Raw genomic sequence first — 23,614 nt, 5'->3', positions numbered from 1 at the left:
TAATAATGCTTGTTTGTCTTCTCAGAGTGCTGAGTGCTTGACTTCAGCTATGCAGGATAAACTAAATGATAGTCCAAGTTTCCTCCTTGACTTTCAGTTCTAAGAGTCTTTGGGACAATGGGGGGCAACCACAGCTTCTTCCTATGTGACACGCTAGCTGCCAACTTGACTGTGGTTCACAAGGATGAGGAGCTGATGGGACCAACTAGGGTAACCTTGATATCCTCAGCATGTGGTATCCACCTCTTACTTACCTGCATCTACCTTTCGTTTTCAAGGTTAATTTCTTCATCTTCCTCAAGATTCTCAAGCTTCTCATTTCTAAGCTCAAAGCTCATCAGATGTGCTTCAGAGACTACAAATACAGGTGAGTGGCTGGAGGCCAGAGCTAGGCAACCCGAGGTTATCATGATTCTCCTTGGTGTCACCCAAGTCTTGGGAAGGGAGGAGCAACTAATCCCTTATTATTTTCATTCCTGTGACCAAATACTGGACAAGCAGCAGCTTAATGGAAGACTTATATTGACTCCTGGTTTGAGAGAGTACAGTCCATCGCATCCAGGAAGGCCCCTCATGTCCTTGGTGGTGACAGCTAGGGACTCTTCATCACTTCTCAGTAGATCAGGAAGCAGAGCTCTCCCAGAAATGAGGCTGGGATATACATTTCAACTACCAGCCTCTATATCCCTGCCAAGTAGGCCACATGACCAAATAGGTTCTACAAGCTTCTAAAGAGCACTACCAGCTGGGGAGTAAGTATTTAAACAGATGAACCTGTAGAAGACATTTCGTTTTCAAAGTATAGCATACAGATTGTAATTATGTGTTTGTCTCTTAAGGTGAGGTGAGAGCCCTTATGAAAAGATGTTGGGGTGCATGTGAGGATTTTTGTCAATGGTTAAGCCCTTCTAACCTCATGACAATGATGTAAGTGCTGAGTAGTCAAGGACAAATTAATGCCCTGTCAGGAGACTGTGAAAATAAATGGTCATCTAAGTTATTTTTTATAGCTGTGATAAATTACTATGACCAAGGTAACTTATAGAAGACAGAGTTTATTGGGGAGGGGGCTTACAGTTTCAAAGGCTTAGAGCTTATGCCCATCATGGCAGGAAGCCTGGCAATAGGCAGGCAGGCAGGAGACAGGCAGGGCACTGTAGCAGTATCTGAGAACTTACATTCTGATCTACAAGAATTAGGCAGAAAGTGAGATACTGGGAGTGGCATCGGCTTTGGAAACCTAAAAGCCACCTCTAGTGACATACTTCCTCCACCAAGGCCACACCTCCTCCTCCAAGGCCACACCTCCTCTATCAAGGCCATACCTCCAACAAGGCCATACCTCTTAATCCTTCCCAAACATTCCACCAGCTGAAGACCAAGTAGTCAGACAGAATAAGCCTATGGGGACCATTCTCAGTCAAACCACCACCATGGTCTAGAGAACTAGAAAGTCTTGTATGCAGGTCAGTTTGTGTCCCTTGTGGGATGATTTAAGAAAAGAAATGTTTAGAATCCATAGAACTACAGTTGTTACATAGTCCCCCCCACTTTTTGTGATTCACCTTTGTAGTGTCTTACCTTTAGTTCCCTGTAGTGACAAAAGTCTCCATTCATAATAAGTCAAATGTCAGGCTTTTATTGAGTGCAGTACTGCTATAAAAATAATGAATGAATGAATGAGGAGTGAATGGCAGGCAAGGCCCTCTCCCTCCATTTCTAGTTATTCTTCCAGGTGGCAGGTCAACGTTACTGGGGCTGGAAGGGAGAGTGTGTATGTTCTGAGTTAGGAATTTTAATCCACATGGCAGACCATAAGCAGAGGGTGGGAGTGGAGACACCTCCAGCCATGTCATTCACTATTTCTAAGACTGACTTTGGTGATGAAAAGTTAGATTTTCCCCATTTACTATGCAAACAGTCATTGGATGCTTCCAGTGTACTTGAACATAAGGTATGACCTAAAGCATCCCATACCATACTTTAGCAGTGTGTGTGCTACTTCAGCAATGACTGATACATTGATAGAGAGCAGACAGAAGGGAGGAGGCTGGGCACACCCCAATTCCCTCACTGATCTTAAATAAGCTTGGCCCCTTGTGGGGCTATAGCTCGAGCGTGGGTGTGGGTCCTGTTGGATTGTGTTGTGGTTCACACACGTCTGCCACAGCTCAGGGAGGCAGAAGTGTGAGAATTTGACTGAGTTCACTCCACACAGCACCAGGCAGATGCTGGGCCGTGAGAAGCCATGGGGTTCTGCCTGGGCATGGGGAGATCTCAGCCTGAAGTTTCATGGCACAGAGCTCCTAAGTAGGGGCCTCCAGACCAAAGCAGCTGACCAGGAGACCGGTGGTCTTTGTCTTGGGCTCCCAGATGCCTTTGGGAGCCATGGAAGAACTGAGATGTGAGGGCATATGGGCTGGACTGGCCCACATCCGAGAGAAATTAAAGAAGCTCTGGTGGTGCCCAGAGGGGTAGAGACTCTTGGTAACAGCACTCAGCACTCACTTGGCTGGATCGGCTAGCTTGCTTGAGTTGGTGGCCTTTGTGGCTGGAATGTAGAGAAGTCTTAGGCTTTTAGTTCCCTTCAGTGGGGCCTCAAGGACATGAGGAAGTCCATGATTTTAAAAGGTTTATTGTCATGGCGGAAAGTAGATATGGTTATATCCCCAACCCCTGTTTCTCAGGGCATGCCTGACTTAAATAGGGAAGGGAGGAGGGTCTGGGGAGGAATGCTTAATTGGCCACTCCCTCTGGCCTTTAGGTATCTCATTAATATGAAGATCTCTTGAGGCCCCTAGGCCTGTAGTCACGCCCTCTACCTCTGCTAGGTGACACAAACCTCTCTTTGGGAGGGGCTGTAGGGGCATTTCCCTACGTGACTGAAAGGCATGGATCAATGAAGGTCTTTGGCCACTTGTCAGGAGCCTGGAGTCTGGGAGTGTGGCGAAATATATGCTGTCCCTTGCAGGGTGGGTCTCTGGCCATCTCTAGCCAGTGCTCCACCAGAAACCAAGCTATTCTTTCACGGTCCCATAGCCCCTGTGGCCTATTTTCTGGTGTGTGAAATGGGCAAGTTATTACAGAGCCATCTCCTATGAATAGAGGAAACTGAAGGACATTGACCATGGGCAGCAAATTCTATCAGACATGGAGGTAGCATTTGCACTAGACCTAGACCCTAAGCCCATCTTCCCAAGACTTACTCCAACAGATCTAGAAGAGTAAGCCTACACATACACATACGCATACGCATACACATACGAATACATACACAGACACACACACACACAGACACACAGACACAGACACACACACACACACACACACACACACACACACACATCCAAACATTTGGTAGAAATTCTCAGCCTTGGGGAACTGGCCTGGTTTGGGCCCCAGGGAGTCATACTATCTTTCCTGGCGCCTCTAATCCAGACTACAAGTGTCTAGACAGCCTCTTTGGCCCCATTCCCAAGGCTCAGCCTCCTCACACCACTGTTCTCAGGGTAGCACTCCAAGAATAGGCAGGGCTTCCAGAGTTCACTCAAGGAATGCCACCCCTTTGATAAGCAAATGCCCTTGACTACTAGGGTACTTCGAGAAACTGCATAGAGGCAAAGACTTCCAGTAGACAGAAGTGGAACGGACAAGACTTGTTATAGCTAGGGATTCTGTTACTGTGATAAAACACCTTGGCCAAAGCAACTTGGGGAGAAAGGATTTATTTCATTTTATGGCTACAGTCCATCATCTGGGAAAGTCAGGGCAGAGGGCCCAGCAACTCAAGGCAGGTATCTGGAGGCAAGAACTGAGGCAGAGGCCATGGATGAAGGCTTCTCATTGGCTTATTCTCGTGGTTTGCTCTCTATTATAGCACCAAGAACGACCTGCTCAGCAGCAGGACCTCCCACAGTGAGATGGTCCCTCCCACATCAATCATCAATCAAAAAAATGATGCCTTTACCATGGGCCAATCTGGTAGCGGTATAGTCACAGTTGAAGTTTCTTAGTTTCAAATGACTCTGACTTGGGTCAAGTTGGCATAAAACTAGCCAGCAGACATGAGGCCAGAAGGCTGACATCTACGGCCTTGTTTCCATTTCAAGTCTGTCATGTTTCCCTGGGACCCTTTTCATACTCTAGACCCTCAGTGACTCCCAATAGTTTCCCAGTTTAGCTGCTATGGTTGTCTGCTGAGAGCTGGCTTGAAACACAGCTTTGGGGGCCCCATCACTGGGTAGTCTGCTCAGGAAGTGTGGGTTAGAGTTTTACCTTGTGGGTTCTTTAGAGGTTTCCCCAGGAGATTCTGATAGACAGCCAGAGTATAGGACTACCATCAGACACTTTAGAGACTAGCACATGAAAGTCCTTGCTCTATGGTGAATGTGCTTCTGTAGAGTCTCATTGAGTGACACTGATTTAGGGAAGGGTAGGTTAAGATGCTGGGGAAACCATGCTGGGCGTTGATCAAAGGTGAGTGCTTTGGGGGAGGAGAAAGAATAACTTGGCTGACATATGCAACCTGTCTGGTCTCTGCCTTTTCCTCTTTCCACTCTTGTTCAGGGAAAGTGCTTGAGCAAAAGAATCTTGGTGTGAGTCCACCCAAAGGCTTTCCTGGGGGTGAGGCTTCACCCTGGGGCATTAGCTAGACTGCTGTGTATTTTTGAAGTCTGTGGAAGTTGGAGGTAAGGGGAGCTGTTTCTCTCTAAGTTCTCACGGGCTTTAAATGGTTTTCTGATCTTAACAGAAGACTCACAATCCGGAGATCACCAGAACAGTGCTTGGTGAGCACTCCGTCAAAGCACAGTAGTGATATTGATGGGTGCCCAAGAACCCACTCCAAGACCTTACCCCATTTCATTTCTCCAGCTAGCTTCCACAGAATCAGGTGGGATACATTCTGAGAATGTTCTCCTTTGGTGCTTTTCTCTGACATTTTGTTCAGCCATGTCTTTTCTACTGACTCACTCTTCCCAGGGAGAGCATGACCCAATTGATTGGCATAATCCTACTAGTTGGTAGAGTGTAGGACTTTTCTCTGATGACACAGACATGCTCTCTCACTGCTTTCTGAGCTGGAGATTGTTTGCAGAATCTGTGAGCTTGTTTGCCCATTTTGGTCTTGAGAGGCCATGCTAGCTATCACATCAGAGGACATCACCGTGCCTGCCCCACACTGCCCTCTTCCATGAACCCCATGTTAATGTTCCATGAAAGCCCTCAGTGGGGTTAACAGAGGAGCATGGTGTCAGTGCATGAGATACAAGGCTGCCTCCAGCTCTCAGATTTGGGGAGCTTTTAGAAGGCAATCCTTAAGCTCTGGTTTCTGTCCAGGAGTCTATTTTAGGAAGGTTTAAATTAAACACATGTAGACCTCACCCAAGAGGCAAGTTTCTGGGAGCAAGAGAATGCTCTGTCTTCTTAGCTTTCCCCATGGGCCTCTGCCATCAGGTAAAGGAAACAGTAAGTAGATCTAATGTCTGACTTGGAGAGGGTAGGTTGAGGCAAGGATGAAGGGCAAGCACTCAGAGGCTAACTGACCCTCAGCCTCTTCCTATTTCACAGTTCTCTGTGGCTGAGCAGGGAGATAGCTCTCTTCCCCTTTATTAATGGCTTTGCTCTCCATGTGATGTGCGCAGCCTGAGCTCAGGGTGAATTTACAGGGAAGAATAATTTCTGCACACACGCATCCCATTCTCTTTTCTGAAAGGAGTTTCTGGTGGACAGCACAAGAGCAGAAAGCTTTTGCTTTGACTCACAGAGACCTTGGCTTGGGTCAGATAATTGAATGGATTAGATGATTAATGGAAGAAAAGCATACAAATTTAGAAGTTTTGTGTCATGGGAGCCTCCTCAAGGCAATGAAGAAATGGTAATCAAATGTGTATTGTTTATGCTAGGTTTGATAAAGGATGGACAGTCACGGGGAGATGTTACTGGACAAATGAGACTGGATGTGCAGCAAGGCCTGTGAGTTCAGGTGCTTCCCTGTGGTCTGACGACTTCAATAATAAGGAATGCTCTTTTCCTGTGGGATTAGAGAAGCCACCTTTCAAAGGAGGTTCTTGGGTCATGCTTCAGGGAAAGCTCAGAAAATCCTTCGTAGGTTACATGAACAACTAAAGGAGTTGAAACCACAATGATCTTCCAACTTCTGCAGTTTTATCAAATTCCTTCAGCTTATCCCACTCCACCCACCAAGTACCACAGTTGAATGTTATATCTAACATCAGCCATAGACTGGTGATATCACAAATGGATGTTAAACAGAAAAGCATCATTGGAGTTAAAGCACCTGCTATGCAAGGGTCTTAAGTGTCCCCTATGAGTGTATTTACATCAAAGGTTTGGCCTCTGGTCTGTGATACTCTTGGGGACAGGGTGTGGAATGTTTAGGAAGTAGGTCCCTGGGATGGTACATTTGGGGGCTGGCATCTTCCTCTTACGTTTTGCCTGCCAGCCATCATGAGGTGTGCAGCCTAGTATTCAATGTGCCTCTCCACCATGCTGTGATATTTCCACACAGCACACCCCCACAAAAGGAGGCCAAGCGAGCATGGATTAAGCCTGACCCCAAATATGACTCTGCTCTTTTTTTGTCACATGTGTCTCTCATCATGGTGAAGCACAGCCGTTTACAATCAGGAGTCCTTTTAAAATGATGACCACTGAGGCTGGTGGCACAGGCCTGGAATCCTAGCTCCTAGGGAGGCTGAGGCAGAAGGATTGCAAGGCCAAGGCTGGCCTGAGCTGCAGAGTGCTGCCTGGGCAACATCTTGAGACCCTTTATCAAGATTTGAAGTCAAAGGAGGTCTGGGGGATTGTTTAGTCAGTAAAGTGCTTGCTGTATAAGCACAAGAGCCCAAGTTTGGATGCCCAGCACATGTGTAAAAGATGGGCAACTATGAGCCCAGTGCTGGAGAGGTGGAAACAGTAGGATCTTCAGGGGTCACTGGCCACCACTCTAGCTAAATTGGTGAGCTCCAGATTTGGTGAGAGACTATGTCTCAACAAATACATTGGAAAGCAACTGAGGGGAAACATCAGACATGGATGTTTGCATGCACGTACCCCACCTCCATCCCCACTCCCATCCCTGCTCTCCCACCCCCTGCATTATTTGCCTAATCTTTATGAGGACCCTGCCAGGTAGATGCTATTCTTTGTATAATCTTCTTTCTATAAATGAGTAAACCAGTGGACAAAGAGGTTGAAGAATTTACCCAAGGTCACACTGAGTGGTTGGTGAAGTTGCTATTTGTACCCACACCCTGGTACTGTCCCTGTGTCCTACTGACCTTGGTTTGAGCTCTCTACTCCTCTGTACCCGCTCATGTACCCTGAGCAGATGCTTCATAAATATTTGTTGAATCCTTAAAGGACTGCAACAAACTGTACCATTTAAATAAATAGCCAGCTATGCACACAGTCCATAAGAGTAAACGTCTGCAACTATTTATGGCTTTCATCTGGGCTGAGATACAAATTGTACTTTTGTCTAAGGAGACGTTAGAAGGGCTTGAGTAGTGGGGAGGTCCAGCCTGCATCTAACCAGAGGGGTGGGAGTGGCAGAAGTGACCTAATATGTCATTAGGGATGTGATGTTTGCCGTGCGGGATGTGGGCAGGATAAAAATGGAAGACAGGTAAAATCCAAACAATGTCTGCAATATATTTCTAGTCTGCTCCCAGTGCTGGCTTCCTGGTGTTGACAGATAAACTATGTCCATACCATCTGTGAATACTAGAGAAATGGATGGAAGCCCTCTATGATCTCTTTGATACCGTTCTGTAGAACTAACATCATTCCGTAGTTAATATGCACTTTAACAACCCATAATTGGGCCAGAGAGATGGCTCAGTGTTTAAGAGTGCATATGACAATTGCAGAGGACCTGAGTTTGTTTCCTAGAACCCATGTTAATATGGCCCACACCCATCTGCAAGTGGGACATCAGATGCTTCTGGCCCCCATGGTAACCTGTACTCATATGCAAACTCACATTTCAGACATACCACACTACACACACACACACACACACACATACTTTTAAAAAACCCATAATTACCATGATATAGCCCAAGAAATCAATTGCTGGTGAGACACGGGCCTGCACATAAGTATGTTAATGTGTGTTATTGCTCTAGATAATCCAGAATAAGAGTCACGAGTTCAGGCTCTTGTCAGTGCAGAGCAAATAGCACAAAGAGTGCAGGCAATATGGAGGCTGGAGACCATGGGGTCCCTCTAAACGTTAGAGTCTAAGGGGAGAATCGCCAGCTAGCCAAAGTTGATTGTCAAGCAGGAGTTTGCAGCCTTGACATCCAGTTGCTCTAGCTTCGAAAAGATTAAAATTCGAGCATCCTTGCTTACATCTCCTTACTAAAGTCGTCTCCTACTGTAAAAATAACTCTATGTTCTATGCAAAAGTAGTCTTTAGGTCAAATCCCAACCTGTGTTCATCATTTTGCAACCTTTGAGCCAACAGGATCTTAAAAATATTCCTGGATATTCAAACCAATGAAATAATCCTTAGGGCAGGGCTTGGTGGTAGAGTCATGTGCTCAGCACATGTGAAGTCTCAATCCTGAGCAATCAAAAAAGGAAAAGAAGAAGTCTCCCTGGAAGTATTATTTTCTAAGTGGCGCCCATGTGGGTGGGTGTGGGAGCAGAAGTGGATCTTAGCTCCTTTCAGGAGACGCACACAACCAGGTTCTGTCACTCACCTCCCAAGTCGTGGGTTCCCCTAATTGTCAATGCTCTGGGGACATCCAGCCCACATGGATAGGTGGAGTCTCTTTTGTGTGATGACTATAAAGAAGCAAAATGCTTTGCTGCATGGGTGGCCATGCATTTGGACGGGTCTCATAGACACAGGATGGAGTTAAGCCTTTTGAAGAATGGCATGTGGACTGCTGTCCACTCTAGCTTTCTCTCTCTCTCTCTCTCTCTCTCTCTCTCTCTCTCTCTCTCTCTCTCTCTCTCTCTCTCTGTAGGGGGTGGGGCTTCCTACTCTGGTTCTTTAAGTACTTGGGTTAAAAACACATTACAATTAAGCTCTGTTTTTCCCCAGTGTGGATTAGACACCAGTTTAGTTTGTTTTCCCCGAACATGAGTCACCTTTGCTAATTCTGTTAACTTCAAATCAAGAAGCAGATCAGTGGTAAAGTGAGGCTATTCTCAGCCTCCACTACTCCCTAGAGTCTACTGTGGAGTTCTGTAAAAGTTCACACTCTCAGGGGACAGCCTCCCAAAGTTTGGTCTCAGGGTCTCCACACTGGGACCTAGAAAGATGTCCCTTAGTGGACATGGGAGACCTATTCCAGAACTCACCCAAGGCACTGACATCCTTTCATTATACTTTATTTTTTAAGTTTTATTTTTATTTAGTTATTATGTGCATACATCGATATGGGTGCATGTCAGCTGTGTGCAGGTATCCATGGAAACTGGAGGAGGGCATCAGCTTCCCTGGATCTGGAGTTTCAGGTGGCTGTGAGCTACGTGATGTGGATGCTGGGAACAGAACCTGGGTCTCCTGGAAGAAGAGCAAGCATTCTTAACTGTTAATCTATCTCTTCTCCAGGTCTATGTACTTGAAATCATCTTTGGATTATATCTAGTACATGAAGCAGTGTGAATGCTGTGTAAATAGTTATAGTGTTGCAATGTCTAGAGAAAAATGACAAAAAAACAAATCTGTGCAGGTTCAATATGGACACAACTGAAAAAATCATGTCAATCAATCTACAGTTGCTTGGATCCTCCGGGGCAGAACCTACACATTCTGTATATATCTTTAAGGCCTTGAAAGGAATTTTAATAGCCAGCCAGTGCTTGGGATTCACCAGTTTGGAGCAATTGGGCCCCAGCTGTGCACTTTGCTTGTGGGTGGTACAAAGGAATGTTTGTCCTTTTTGTGTGTGTGTAGACTGTAAACAACCGCCAACCTCCACACTGTGTACTTTAGTGTTTTTTATGAGGAGGATCAGTTTTCCATTTCCTGTGGCTCTTGCTGTCACAGGATTGAGGGACAGCTGAGAGCAGGCCCCACTTCGAGGCTGAGGATAGCCCCTTGGTGTCTCTGTGGCCCTGGGCAACTCATTTTCTTTCTTGTCTGAGGTTGATATTGGAAGTGCTGAATTTCTGGGGGAAGAAAGCAGTATCAGAACCTACTAGCTGAACTTGGAAACTTGTCAAACTTGGGTTGTATCTAAGGGTAGTAGCTGCTCGAATAGAAGTAAGTGTATTGTCCATCAGATGCGTCAATATCTGTAGGCATGATATCCTACCGGGGATGGTTCCTTAAATGCTCCCTGAATATTTGCTACATACAGGGGTACAAGAGTAAGTAAGATCACAAAAGACACACTGTTCACCAAGAGTGGGAGATTTACAGTACAGATGTACACAGTGGGCTGGATACTAGTCCCAGCAAGGCCCTCATGACCGACACTTGGTATTGTTTGCAGATTGGCAAAATCAACGCTGCTCCTCATTCCTTTGCTGGGGGTTCATGAGGTCCTCTTCACTTTCTTCACTGATGACCAAGTTCAAGGATTTTCAAGACTTATTCGGCTCTTCATCCAGCTGACACTGAGCTCCTTCCACGTAAGTAGTCTGACTCATGCCTTGGCTCAGAGAAGAAAAACACACAGGAGCCAAACAGAATTGAGCGAAGCTGGGGACCAACACACTTTTCTAGTATTGGCGGGCTCTACTGGGGAGGATCTACGACATTCGAGGGTCTAAAGATGAGGAAGTGCTGCCTAGATCCTGCCGGGGCATGATTCAGTGACTCAGAAGAGAAAATCAGTCTTGTTCCTGGACTGTAGTAGGTGGTGTGACTCATGATCATATTAACTGTGAATGTCACCTTGAAGCCTTTTATTAAGGGCCTAGTTTTTGCTGTGTTATCTGTAAAGCATCATACAAAGCAGACCATTTCCGTGCATCCTGTGGTATGTACACACTGCACACAATACTACTAGCGTAGGGAGTAGAGAGTCCAGATCAAGAGGCTCTTAATCCAGACAGATATGTGTGCACCAAAACTAGAAACAGTGGTTCAGCATTGGTTGCCTGGATGCTTTGTTTAGCCACCGCTAACTGTTTATGAACTGACAGCTTAGCATGGCCTTCAACTGTGACATTGGAGTCAGGCATCTAAATAGGACATGGGGTTTGTGGTGGCTAAGCTTTGGTGTGATGACTCCAACTAGGGCCCTGTGGCTTTTCACATACTCCAACAACCTGAGCTGGGGCTAGCTTCATTTGATTCGACTTCCTGGGGGCTCATTTATTTTTACCATCAGCTGTGTTCCTTTCTTCCATTTGGTCTGAGGGTCTCTTGCTTTCCACATAGTCTCTCTATGTGATCGCTCTGCAGAGTGACTGCTTTTTTATGTGGCAGCTCAGGGTCCCCAAGAGCATGGGAAAGGGGGTTGCTAGCATTGTAATGCTGAGGTCTGGAGCTGACATATTGATGACTCCACTGTACTCTGCAGTTTAAAGCAAGCCTAGAGTGTCCTGGCCTAGTGAAAGAGGGTCACACTGAGGAGGGGTATGGGTATAGAGAGGCATGGCTCAGGGGCAAAGGCCAGTAAGGCAGCAGACCTCGGGTATAGCCAAAGTCCCCATACAGTAGTAGTCTTAGAATTAATCAACTTAACTGGGCAGTGCTAGTACATGCCTTTAATCCCAGCACCCTGGAGGCAGAGGCAGGTGATTTCTATGTGTTTGGGCCCAGCTTGGTCTACATCTACAGAATGAGTTCCAGGACAGCCAGGGCTGCAGAAGGAAACCCTGTCTCAAAACAAAAACAACAAAACAAACAAATAAACAAACTAATAAAAAACCAACCAAACAACAAAAAACAAACCAAAAACCAAAACAACCAAACAGAGAGAAATAAGAACCCCCCTCACCAAACCCAACTCAACCCCAAACAAAACCAACCAAACAAGAAAAAGAATTAACCAATTTCAACTTCAAATTAACCACTTGAGGTTGACATCAAATGGGTCTTCTGGTATGGAGATGAAAGAACTTGGCAAAATTCCCTCCTTAGAGAGCTACAGGCACTGGGATGTAGCTCAGCTGGTAGCGAGCTGGCTCAGTATGTGTAAAGTCTGGGTTTGACTCACAACACCATGTAATTGTGTAACCTTCCGTAAATAATCCCAGCAGCCAGAACCTCATGGTCATTTTCTATTACATAGTGAGTTAGAGGCCAGCCTGGGCTACATGAGACGGTACCTCGGAAATTAAGGAAAAGTCTCCTAGTAACGTCAGAAGCTACATCCATAAAATCTTACTAGCATGACTGCCTTAACATGATTCGGACAAGGATGACAACAACAGACATGCTACATGGACAGGGGAAAGCCCACGAGGCCTCAACCCTACACCAAGAACTACAGGCAACTAAGGGATGTTGAGAGTGGGAGAGGGAGTGAGTCTTTCCCAGGGAAGAGCTCACCAACTGGTTATCCGATAGCAAATGCTCATCCCTGAAGATACAAATAATAGTAATATTATACAGGCTGAGCAGGTTGTTTTTAGGAACACACACACACACACACACACACACACGTAACAACAATTAATGAAGAAAAAGAAGCTGTTGATTTGGAAGAGAGCAAGGAGGGGTATATGAGAGGGCTTGAGAGAGGAGATGGAAGGGAGAAATGATGTAATTCTATTATCATCTCCAAAGAGAAAGAGAAACTTCACCAAAGGAACAAAGTTAAAACTTCAGTGTAAAGTAAGCCACCGTGCTGATCTAGAGGGAAGGGGAGGAAGCTGAACTTGACGGACCTGGACAGGACAACTGTCAATCGTAAACATCTTAGGACACTAGACCAAGACAAGGGTCAGTTTCAGAAAGATTACCGACGCAGAAGAGGGCCAGTGGGAGTCTGTGCACTGTTTCAGTGATAGTTTTAATTGTTATGTCCTACTCATCAATGAGGAGCTGTTGGAGAGAGTTAGCAGCTTTCCAGCAGGAGACTGTGATTTAGACAGACACGAGAGCAGGAAACTCCATGGGGCTGAGTTCCAGTCAGCCATGGGGAAACTTTTTTTTTTTAAAGGAGCAGGGGAGGCCAATCACAGTTATAGGTAGGGCAGTCCTATTCAGGGCAACAAATAGACTTGGTGGATTAGCCAGGAGATGAGAAGCAGAGGCTGCTGTGCTAGGCTACACTCTGTCTCTCAGGAAGAGTAAAAGATGGTGCACATGCCCAACTTTGCAGACATCCTCAAGGGAGATCAGAAGTCCATGCCTCCCTGGATGGTTATGAGTTCCTTCACACATGGAGAGTAGACATGAGGGGACCTGGAAAGAAAGGCTCTGGGATGCCTCTTCACTGGCCGAACCTGGAATGTGTTCTCCAGTGACACACAGGATTGGTGGCAAAGTATATGGGGACCTTACAGTGCAAGGTGGTTAATCATAATTTCTAACCAGTCACTGGCTCCCTGTGCATCTAATATAAACAGGGATAGGAGACTTGACTTACAGGTAAGAATCCAATTTTTCTAAGAGGTTAATAAAGATGTTGTACACGTGTACCTGCCTGCATGAGTCTGTGTACACATCGTGTGTACAGGTGTCTAAGAGGCCAGAAGGCACGAGATACCCTGTAACTGGAGTTACAGGCAGTTGTGCATCCCGTGGTGGAGGTGCCAAGAACTGAATCCAAGTCTTCTGCAACCACCAAGCCATCTCTCTAGCCCAAGATCCTGCATTTTAAAAATGAGCACCGATGCCAATGACTGTATATGTAGGGAGATGGATCTCATGGAAGCAGTAAAGTTACCAAACCAGAAGTCAGATCACTCAGTGGTGAGGAGGGGAGTAAGATAACAAAGTCTCTAAAACCCTACTGAGGGCCATGGCTCACTCGGGTAATCTCAGTGCTCACCAGGCTGAAGAAGGAAGAGTTTTAGGAGTTTTGGGCCAGCCTGCTCTATATAGGGTTTTCCAGGCCAGCCTGAGGTTCTTCTTGGAAAAGAAACACACAGCAATAACAGCATTAATTTTGGGATCTAAAGTTACAAGACAGATGAAGAAACAGGAATGTGTGACCCATACTGAGAAAAAAAAAACAACATCAAAGTATGATGACTAGAATGGAGATTTCCACAGAATAGTGTCCTCTCAGAACTAAGGTGGCAGAAGAAAAAGAAAAGAGTGACCATGAAGACAGGCCTGCAGAGATGACTGCTTCTGCTTAACAGAGAGAAAATGGTAAAGAAATGACAGAGCTTTGATAATCCATATGATGCCCTTGGAAGCAATATGTATGCATGGGGAGTCCTAAAGAAAGCTGAGACAAGAAGCAGGAGGGAAAATGTGCAGAAGCGATGCTTGAAAACTTCCCAGATTGAAGGAAACTCTTGATTCCATGTGTAGAATGGGCTGTAAGCAGCGTCAAAAAAAGGTTATTTACAACCAGAGACCTTGAAGTCAAAATGCTCAAAGTCAGTGAGGCTCCATGGTCATAAGCCTGCAATCCTAACACTCAGGAGGCTGAGGCAGGAGGACCACAGACTCAGGGCCAGCCTGTATTTGAGAACAAGATCTTAACTCACAAGCAAGATATAATCTTTAATATGGTGAAAGAATAGCAACTCTTTACACAACCGAGCCAGCCAAATGAGAAGGAAGCCAGAGGCATGGCAGGGTGAGAATAGGGTTAGTAAAAAGATGTCAATTCATAGCTCCAGTGCTTGCCAGGCTGTCTTAAGATGAAGTAATATATGTTCTCAGGTAGATAAAGCCTGAGAGAATTTGCTGACAGTCCCACAAGTGGTTTCAAGGGAAGCCCTTCAGTCTGGAGGGGGAAAAAAAAGACAATGTACAGTAACTGAAATTCACAAGAAGTTAAAACACTGCCAAAGGTGTGTGTGTGTGTATGTGTGTGTGTGTGTATACACATGCATATGAGAGACAACATAGTACATTGAGTTTTTTTCCTTAACTGATTTAGAAAACACCAGATGATTGTACAATATAGTAACCATTATGTGATTGGGTTTGTAACATAAAAAAAATCACATATAGATCATAATAATAGCACAAGGAGGAATAAATAAATGGAGATGTACTAAAATTTCTATATTTTACCAAAATGAAATTATTATTAATATAAAATAAACTGTGACAAGTTAGGATGCATGCTGCCGTCCCTGAGCAATTCAAATAACTAAAATGTAGCAAAAAACACCCTCAAGGGATTGAATTGGCTTGTTGAAAAGTCTGTTTGACACTCCCTCAGTCTCAGATGCCCTTGTGGAGAGAGGAGTTATCACACCCATCCCAAAGATGAAAGCTGAGGCACAGAGACTGCGCATGTGCTAACAAAGTCAAAGATGGAAAGTTTTATCTAGAAGTTAAGCCCTTGCCTGTAACCTAGCACGTCACACCTAGCATGTCACATAGCACATGGTGGGCATCTTGTAAAGACTGTAACCAGGAGACATCAAGTTACCTATCCCACAGTCTTCAGGCCTCTGTCACAGGCGCTGAGATCCTGTCCAGAGAGCAGAGAAAACATGCCAGCCTCCTTCATCCCCACCGATGACTCAGGGACACGGCACAGCAACAGAACAGCATTTTTCTTTTCCCCTTATTGGAGCCAAATTCGCTGTGGCTTTAAACTGAGGCACCAGACCCATTGGTAACATTTTTTTCCATCATTGGAATATGTTTAATTTATTTCAGTCTTTTAGGGGGGATTTCAAACGCTAAGAGGTAGTGATTTGACTTTCCTGTGTGGCTTGCCTCTAATCTTCTGCAAAATGTAATCTCAAAAGAAAAAAAGCAAAACAAAAGCAAATCCCCCAGCTGTTCGGTGGCCTTTTGCCATACTGGTTAATGTAAGCCCCAACTCATCTGATAGCAACACATCCAAGGCAAGCTGAGGACCAGACACTCATGTGGAGATCATGGGACCAAATGTCTAAGGAAGAAACTTGGCTTACCAGAGTCCTTAGGTCTAGAGGATGCTCTGGCCATTTGTGTAATAAGTCACTTATGAACTTCGGGCTTAAAGCGGTAATCACTATTAGTTTTGATGGTGCTGTGGGTTGGACTGTCCAGACTTCATAGGCATAGTGTTTTTGATACATGTAATTTTGACTGTACCTGCAAACATCTGGTAGACAGTCACAAGGTCATCTTGGACTCAAGAGGAGGGAAAAATGAGATTCAGGTTTCAATGTGAGAAGCATATTTATCCTATTTAATGAGGAGAAACACTGGGGCTCTCTTTGGAGAAGGGCTGCCACATTGGATCAGTCCAGCCACCAGCAGAAGCTTTGCTCATCTTGTGCTACTGAGGAGTGTGAGGATTTAGAGATGCGGCAGCATGTTCTGAACCAGGATGGCTGTAGACAGAGGCTCGCCATATCTCACTGAACAGAAATGAGTTGGGGGGAAGGGCAGATGTGGCGAGGGATGTTTGGTACCTTCTTGGCCATTTTGGTGACTTCAGGAAAAGAATCAGCGAGAGCAGTCGTTAGTCCCCACAGCTTCCCTCCTCCCTTGCTGCCTTGGAGTCTCCTTCACTCTTCAAAGGTTTACTATGTGGAGAGCTTCAGCAGCCTCCTGTTTTCATCAGGTCTTTAGAGAGACTGCCACATGTTGGGGACATGTGAGAGACATGTGTTCTGTGGGACCTGCTCTCTTTACACTTGCTTTATCTGGAGCAGGAGCCAGACTGCAGGATGTTCCTAAACCCGTGAAGTGAAGACACACTTGTCATGTGTGTCCTATTTTAGTTAGTTTTGTGAGGATTCTGGCACTCCAAGAGCCAGCTCCTCTTGTAGCACATGTTCAGAGGTAATTATTACTGTTCCTGTGACCCCACAACAAGCTGTGAACCTCTGATTCAATTGCATGTGTGAAAAGGATACGCTGTATTACCAAGCCTCCAATGTGTACCAAAGCATAAGAAGAAAGGGGAACCTCACATTTGTAGGTAGAATCTGAGCTGGGAGGCTCCTGGCATTATTCAGGAGGGACGTGTTGGCAAAGGTGAATATAAAGAATATCAGAGACAACTTACTCTCAGGGTTGTGTTCCATTAGTGTCAAAAGATACAGAAAAGCCAGGCATAGTGGGGCATACCTGTCATCTCAGGATGTGAAACACTGAGGTAGGAGTTTTGTGTCACCCGAGCTCATTGTGAGACCACAGCTTAAATAGATGACAGGTAGGTAGATAGATAGATGGATGGATGGATAGAAAAAGTCAGCCTTTCATTGTGACCCTTCAGTTGGAGATGTGTCCTGCTTACGGGGTCTGGAATTTTGGGAATCTTTCTTTAAACACTCAAGTGCTCAGAGCCCACACGTATCTGTTCCAATATGTCAAACACAGTGCAATCTCCACAGATCTCTACATCATTTAGGGAAAGTCAAGACATGTATTCCAAGTAGCTATGAAAAGAATAGAATATAAGTGATGTCATCACAGTTAAGTGTAGCTTGACATTCTATGTGACAAAACCCTTATGACAGAAGCCCACCTCATTCGTCCATTCATCATCTATCCATCCATTCAATAATATATAATACACAATACATAATACATTTCATTTTCATTGGCTATTTTATTTATTTACATTTCAAATGTTGTCCCCCTTCCCAGTTTCCCCTCTGCAAACCCCATATTCCCTCTACCTCCCCCTGCTTCTATGAGGAGGCTCCCCCACCCACCTACCCACTCCCATCTCACTGCCCTAGCATTCCCCTACACTGGGGCATCGAAATGTATTTCTATTATGTGCCATATTTTTTAGGAACTGAAGATATGTTAGTGTAGTTTAGATATGGATGCTGCCCTCATTGGGAGTATTACAGAGAAGGACTGATAATAGCCAAGTAGACAAAAGATAATATAACTCCATTGCTTAAAGTTGGACAGCCTGCAAAGACCTCTTTGTGGTGATTTTTTGAGCTGATATCTGAATTTTAAGTCAAATTAGGTAGAAATTTGCGGACAGAACATCCCAGGAAACACACAGTGTGTATGGGCTCAAAGAATAAGTGAGCTGTGGCATGGCTGGGTGATATCCACACCTTGTTTAGGGGCCTAAACATATTGAACGGCATCTACCCAGGTGTCAGGTTTTGTAGAACGATGGCGTATGATTTCCGAGGCTAGGTCATTGAGAGGCGTACAGCTTCTGCCTGACTCACCCTTTCTGGGAAAGTCAGGTCCCTTGAGCAACTCTCTGGACAGTGAACTGGGACCTACTGCCTTCAAGCTAAGTGAATCTGAACATGAACAGAGATTCTGAACATAAACACTTTCGCCTGGAACATATTCTGCAAGACTGTTTGAACACTAATTGATAATTAACCATTATTCCATGAAGAGGACATCTTTGTTTCTATGACTGTGACTATGTTTTACTGTGAAATCAGGAAATTTCTGAGCTGTGGGCCAAATTTTCAAATAACAATATGGAAGCTGAAAAGACAGCTCAGCAGTTAAGAGTGTTAGCTGCATTTGAGAAGACCTGAATTTGGTTCCCAATATCCACCTCGTGTGGCTCAGGACAGCCCGTAACTCCACCTCTAGGGGATCCAACACCTTCTTCTAGTCTCTGCAGGTACATGATCACGTGCTCAAACACACACACACACACACACACACACACACACACACACACACACACACACGAAACTTTCTTTTAAAATGTTTTAAAATGTAATGATTTGACCATGTGATCTACAACAATACAGCCAGTGTTCCCGGAACAAACTCACCAGCCACATAAGCCCCAGCATTTCAAGTCTATCTGTTAAGTGACTGTTGTGTACAGTTTGGTGACCAAAGCAATAAGGATTTATCATCATATGCACATCCTGTGGCTGAAGGTGTAGCAGTTTCTCACTGTACATTCTGGCTTAGCATCATCAAGGTGGCTGAGATATAGTGACTGAGAGAAATTGGGGCATGAGATACAGTCAGCACCACAGAGGCCCAGAGCCCAGATCACCTCAGACTGTCCATGCTTAGGAGAGTTTATTTTGTGCTAAGTGAGATGAGAAACCACTGATGGGAAATAATCTTTCATTCCAAAGAAAACAGTTAGATAAAAGCAAAGAGTTTTGTTTGTTAAGTTGCATAAATGAAAATTTCAGGACCAGTCGTAACTGGATGCCAGTCCACAAACAATCCAAGGGCAATCTGTCTCTTACCATCACTGTTCTCAGTGGTTGGCTTCATGCCCAGGAGGCCTTTCTCTCTGGATCATGAGAAGATGCCAGCACTATTTCTGAGTTTACACTGTCCATAATTATAATTATTATGGCAGACACAGAGAGGGAGAGCACAATCTCTTTTTCTAGTCATATAATCTCTAATTGGCCTTGCCCATGTCACAGAGCCAGTTCGGGCCAATTATTACAGTGATGATCATCCTAAAACATGAGGACCTCATGATTGACAGCTATACCAGAGGCTCAGGGAATAAGGTAGGTAAAGACTACAAATTGGCAGCACTTGGAAGGCAGAGGCAAGCAGATATATATGAGTTCAAGGCCAGGCATGACTACATAGTGAGACCCTACACAAAAGAAAGAGAAGAGGAGGGAAAAAATGAATTAGTCAGTGACCACCATAGAAAAGTAAAAATGGGACCACAATCGTCCCTGTATTTGTCCATTGAATGAATGATCCAGGGTCTTGGGAGGCCAGTTATCATGGACTTAAGTGTACCCACCAATACCCAGGAGGCCACCTATGTGGAGAGTGTGTATCAAGATAAGAGATACCAGCCATCATCACTAACTCCATTCTGAATAAGCACCACACAAATACCTCATCTCAGGGATCCTCAGATACATCCTCTACTACGTAGGAGTTCATACTGTGTTTTCCTTTTGTTCCAGGGATTTCTGGTGGCCTTGCTGTATGGCTTTGGCAGTGGAGAGGTATGTGTTCTGTGTTGCCGTTTAGCTTCTGGTGACGTGGAGGCTGCGATGCTGTGCTCCCCATGGGTATTTGCTTGTGTGATTGGATGACTAAGCAGTGTTTCATTCTATGAAATAAATATTCCGACCAGCACAGGAGAGGGGTTGTTTTTATAGATACAAAGTGAATAAGAGAAACAGAAATTAAGAAGAAAAATGATTATTTCCAAGGGATTTCTTTTTTTGTAAGATGGTGTCCTGACTAGGGTTTCTATTCTTGCAATGAACCACGACAAAAAAAAAAAAAGTTGGGGAGGAAAGGGTTTATTTATCTTACACTTCCACATCATCAAAGCCAATCAGGACAGAAAGTTAAACAGGGCAGGACCTGGAGGCAGGAGCTGATGCAGAGGCATGGAGTGGGCGTTGGTTACTGGCTTGCTTCACATGGCTTGCTCAGCCTGCTTTCTTATAGAACCCAGAACCAACAGCCCAGGTGTGGCTCCACCTATTATGGTCTAGGCCCTCCTCCTTCAATCATTACTTAAGAAAATGCCCTACAGGCTTACCTATAGCCTGATCTTATGGAGACATTTTCTTAATTGGGATTCTCTCCGCTCAGATAACTTTATAGCTTGTGTCAAGTTGACATGAAACTCTCCAGAACAAGCAGGCACAGAGATTTATTCAGAGAAGTGCCCAGTGAACATGAGATTACTCCAGGTGACCTTTTTGTAGAAGGATTAAGGTAGAGGGATCTTGATTATCATGTAAGCCGAAGCTGGCCTCTTTGGGAAATTTGGCTGGTAACTCTTTTAGTTTATTTTGGTAGAATAGAACCTTAGCATTGGTGACTCCATTTTTATTTTCAGCACAGGAATTTAGACCTAGATCATGCACTACCTCCTCCAATGCCCATGTAACAGCCTTCACCATGCTGTCCTGCTGCTTCTGTCTCATAGCACCGTCAGTGTCTGTTCTGCTTGCTTGTCTTTGCTCTGCTCTACCATCTAAAAGGTCAATTTCCCTAGGATAGCCCCCAGTAGCCGCTCAATAAGTACCTGCTAACTGGATATGTGAGCAATGACTCTAAGATGGTGACCCCACCTTTGTCTCACCTGCCAGGTGAAGGCGGAGCTGAGCAAGTCCTGGGGCCGCTTCTTATTAGCTCGCCACTGGGGCTGCAGAGCCTGTGTCCTGGGGAAGAACTTCCGGTTCCTGGGAAAATGTTCCAAGAAGCTGTCAGAGAGAGATGGTGCTGAGACACTCCAGAAGCTACAGTCCTCAGCGTGCAGCTCACACTTGGCCACTGGGACCCTGGGAGATCATAGGGCACAGCTTCATAGGGGGCGTGGAGCTTGGCCCCCAGGAAGCAGCCTGTCTGAGAGCAGTGATGGAGATTTCACCCTGGCCAATACAGTGGAGGAGATTCTGGAAGAGAGTGAGATCTAAGGCAGGGTCCATCACCCCAGGTTGGCAACTGAGGACTCCTAGGAAGGATATTGCTGAGCCCAGCATCCTCCCCTTCCTTTTCATTATCCTCATTTTGATGTGAAGTCTCTGATGGGTCATCAAGCTCTGTATCAGTGAGTCTGTGCGATGCCCACAGCCTCCTGCCCTTGTCACCCTACCGGACTCCTGCCACGTGTATTTTCCAGAATGTCCGTTGGTTTTGGATCCCTTCCCTAAATTTAAGTGAATGGAGCCCACCATGAAGAAAAGTCATTTATTAAATAGTATTCAGTTAGTATCTCCTTCCTGTTCATGGTGTATGGCTTCCTTCTAGGGATGGGAGTAGGGTACACTGGAGCCACAGGAAGCTTTAAAGTATCAAGTTCTGGGGAGTCATGGCCAATATTCTAAGAGAGCAAGTCTGAGATGAGGTCCCACTGGAAGTGTTGGAGGAAACGCCTCACCTTTGGCAAAACCCAGGCAGGATGGAGGGAGCAGCTCCTCTGCAATTGCTGCTCACCTGGGCATACCACTCTTGTAGATAGGGTGTGACCCCATGTTGTCCCCCAGGCCCATCTCCTCCCTGCTTTTCTTTCTGTCCTGTCAAGTCTCATCTCCCTTTCTCCGTCTTCGTTCTGTTTGGGGTTGACAGAAGTTTGTATGTGTTAGTTTCTGTCCTCATTGCTGTGGCCAAATACCTGACAAGTAGCAGTTTGAGGGAGGAACTGCTATGTGGGCTCATAGCTTGAGAGTACAATTCATCAGAGTGCAGAAGGCATGGTGGTGAGAGGGGTCCTAGTGGGTCTGTAGGATCATGAGGTGGCTAATGAGGTGAATGTTACGGTTATGGGCATGTGGGCAAGTTTTTGTTAACTTGACACACACCTAAACATCTCTGGGAGAAGGGACTCTTAACTGAGGACTGCCCTCCATCATGTTGTCCTGTAGGCTGGTCTGTAGTAGCATTTTCTTGATTAATGATTGATGTGGAGGAGCCCAGCCCACTGTGGGCAGCACCATCCCCTAGCAAGTGGTCCGGGGTTGTGTAAGAAAGCAGACTGAGTGAGCCATGATAAACAAGCCAGTAAGAAGTATTCCTCCACAGTTCCTGCCTCTGTTCCTTCTGGAATTTCATACTCTGACTTTACTTAGTGATTGGAATGTGATGTAGAAGTATAAACCAAATTAACCCTTTTTTCCTCAACTTGTTTTTCAATCATGATGTTTATCATAGCAAAATAAAGCAGACCAGGACAGCAATCGGTACTGGAGAGTGGGCTACTGCTGCAACAAAACTGGCCATGCTGTTGTGGGGAGGATTGTAGAAGTGTTTGGATTCTCAAACTAGGAAAGCCTCAGTGTTCAAAGCTTAGTGAATTTTACTGTGAGAGCTGAACAGTTAGAGTCTTGAGGGAGACACAGTCAATGGAAGCCTTGCTTGTGGATTTTCAGAGGGAAGCAAAGACTCTCTCTGTTTGAATTTTTTTTGAAGAGAGTCTATATTTTCTGGTGAGCTGGGGCTGATGAATCCACTTAATAAGAGAGCAGTGTCATTGAGACAGAATCTTCTGGGAGGTGTTCCTCAGGATCAAAAGCTGTGGTCTGGTGGGGAGGCAGCCAGGTTGTACATTAGGCTGGTGGCAAAACTGGGCAAGCCAGGAAGTCAGGCAGCAGATTGAGGCCAGTGCTCTGCTCTCCTCTTCCGTTTTGCTCAGCTGGTGGGATGGTGCTGCCTGTGTTCTGGGTGGTCTCCCCTCTTTAGGTAAGCCTCTTTGGAAATGTCCTAAGGCACAATGAAAGGTGTGAATCCTAGATTCTAAATCCAGGCAAGCTAACAGTGAAGATCCACCACCACACTGTCTGTGGTGGCCACAGATACTGGGAGCCTTTGGAACATTGTCATTGGTCTTGTCCACTTCACCCTGGTTCTACCTGTCCTCTTGAACTCAGCTTCTACCAGTTCACTTGTTCTACATTTCTAGAGTTAGGACTTCCCTTTCATACTTTCTTCACCATTGATCCATTGATAGCCAGATTTCCTGCTCCAGGAGGCTAATCCATTCTTCATCCTACATCGGTACTGAAAGCTCAGGTGAGGGAATAAGACCCTGTCTGAGTATGGACTTGCTGAGGGCGGCATGAGAAGCCCAGGGCTCTATAGCTGCCAGGCTCATTGGGCCTTCATGTCAATGGGAAGCTGGATTTGACCTGACATACAGAGGCTGAA

General features: G+C 45.4%; 1 protein-coding gene across 1 annotated transcript in view; it reads left to right on the top strand.

Moving 5' to 3' along the window:
• The window catches only part of Glp2r (glucagon like peptide 2 receptor), a 61,691-nt gene extending 40,128 nt beyond the window's left edge, over positions 1–21,563 (top strand). The window contains exons 10-13 of the mRNA XM_028780130.1: positions 279–367; positions 10,476–10,614; positions 19,915–19,956; positions 21,061–21,563. Coding sequence (XP_028635963.1) covers positions 279–367; positions 10,476–10,614; positions 19,915–19,956; positions 21,061–21,387 — 597 coding nt within the window. The 3' untranslated portion in view covers positions 21,388–21,563. The remainder of the gene's footprint in view (positions 1–278; positions 368–10,475; positions 10,615–19,914; positions 19,957–21,060) is intronic.
• The last annotated feature ends 2,051 nt before the right edge of the window (positions 21,564–23,614 follow it).

The sequence above is a fragment of the Grammomys surdaster genome, unplaced genomic scaffold, assembly GCF_004785775.1.
Source record: "Grammomys surdaster isolate TR1022 unplaced genomic scaffold, NIH_TR_1.0 364, whole genome shotgun sequence".
NCBI classification, from domain to species: Eukaryota; Metazoa; Chordata; class Mammalia; order Rodentia; family Muridae; genus Grammomys; species Grammomys surdaster.
Note: the sequence above shows the minus strand (reverse complement) of the source record. Positions and strands in the feature narration are given on the sequence as shown.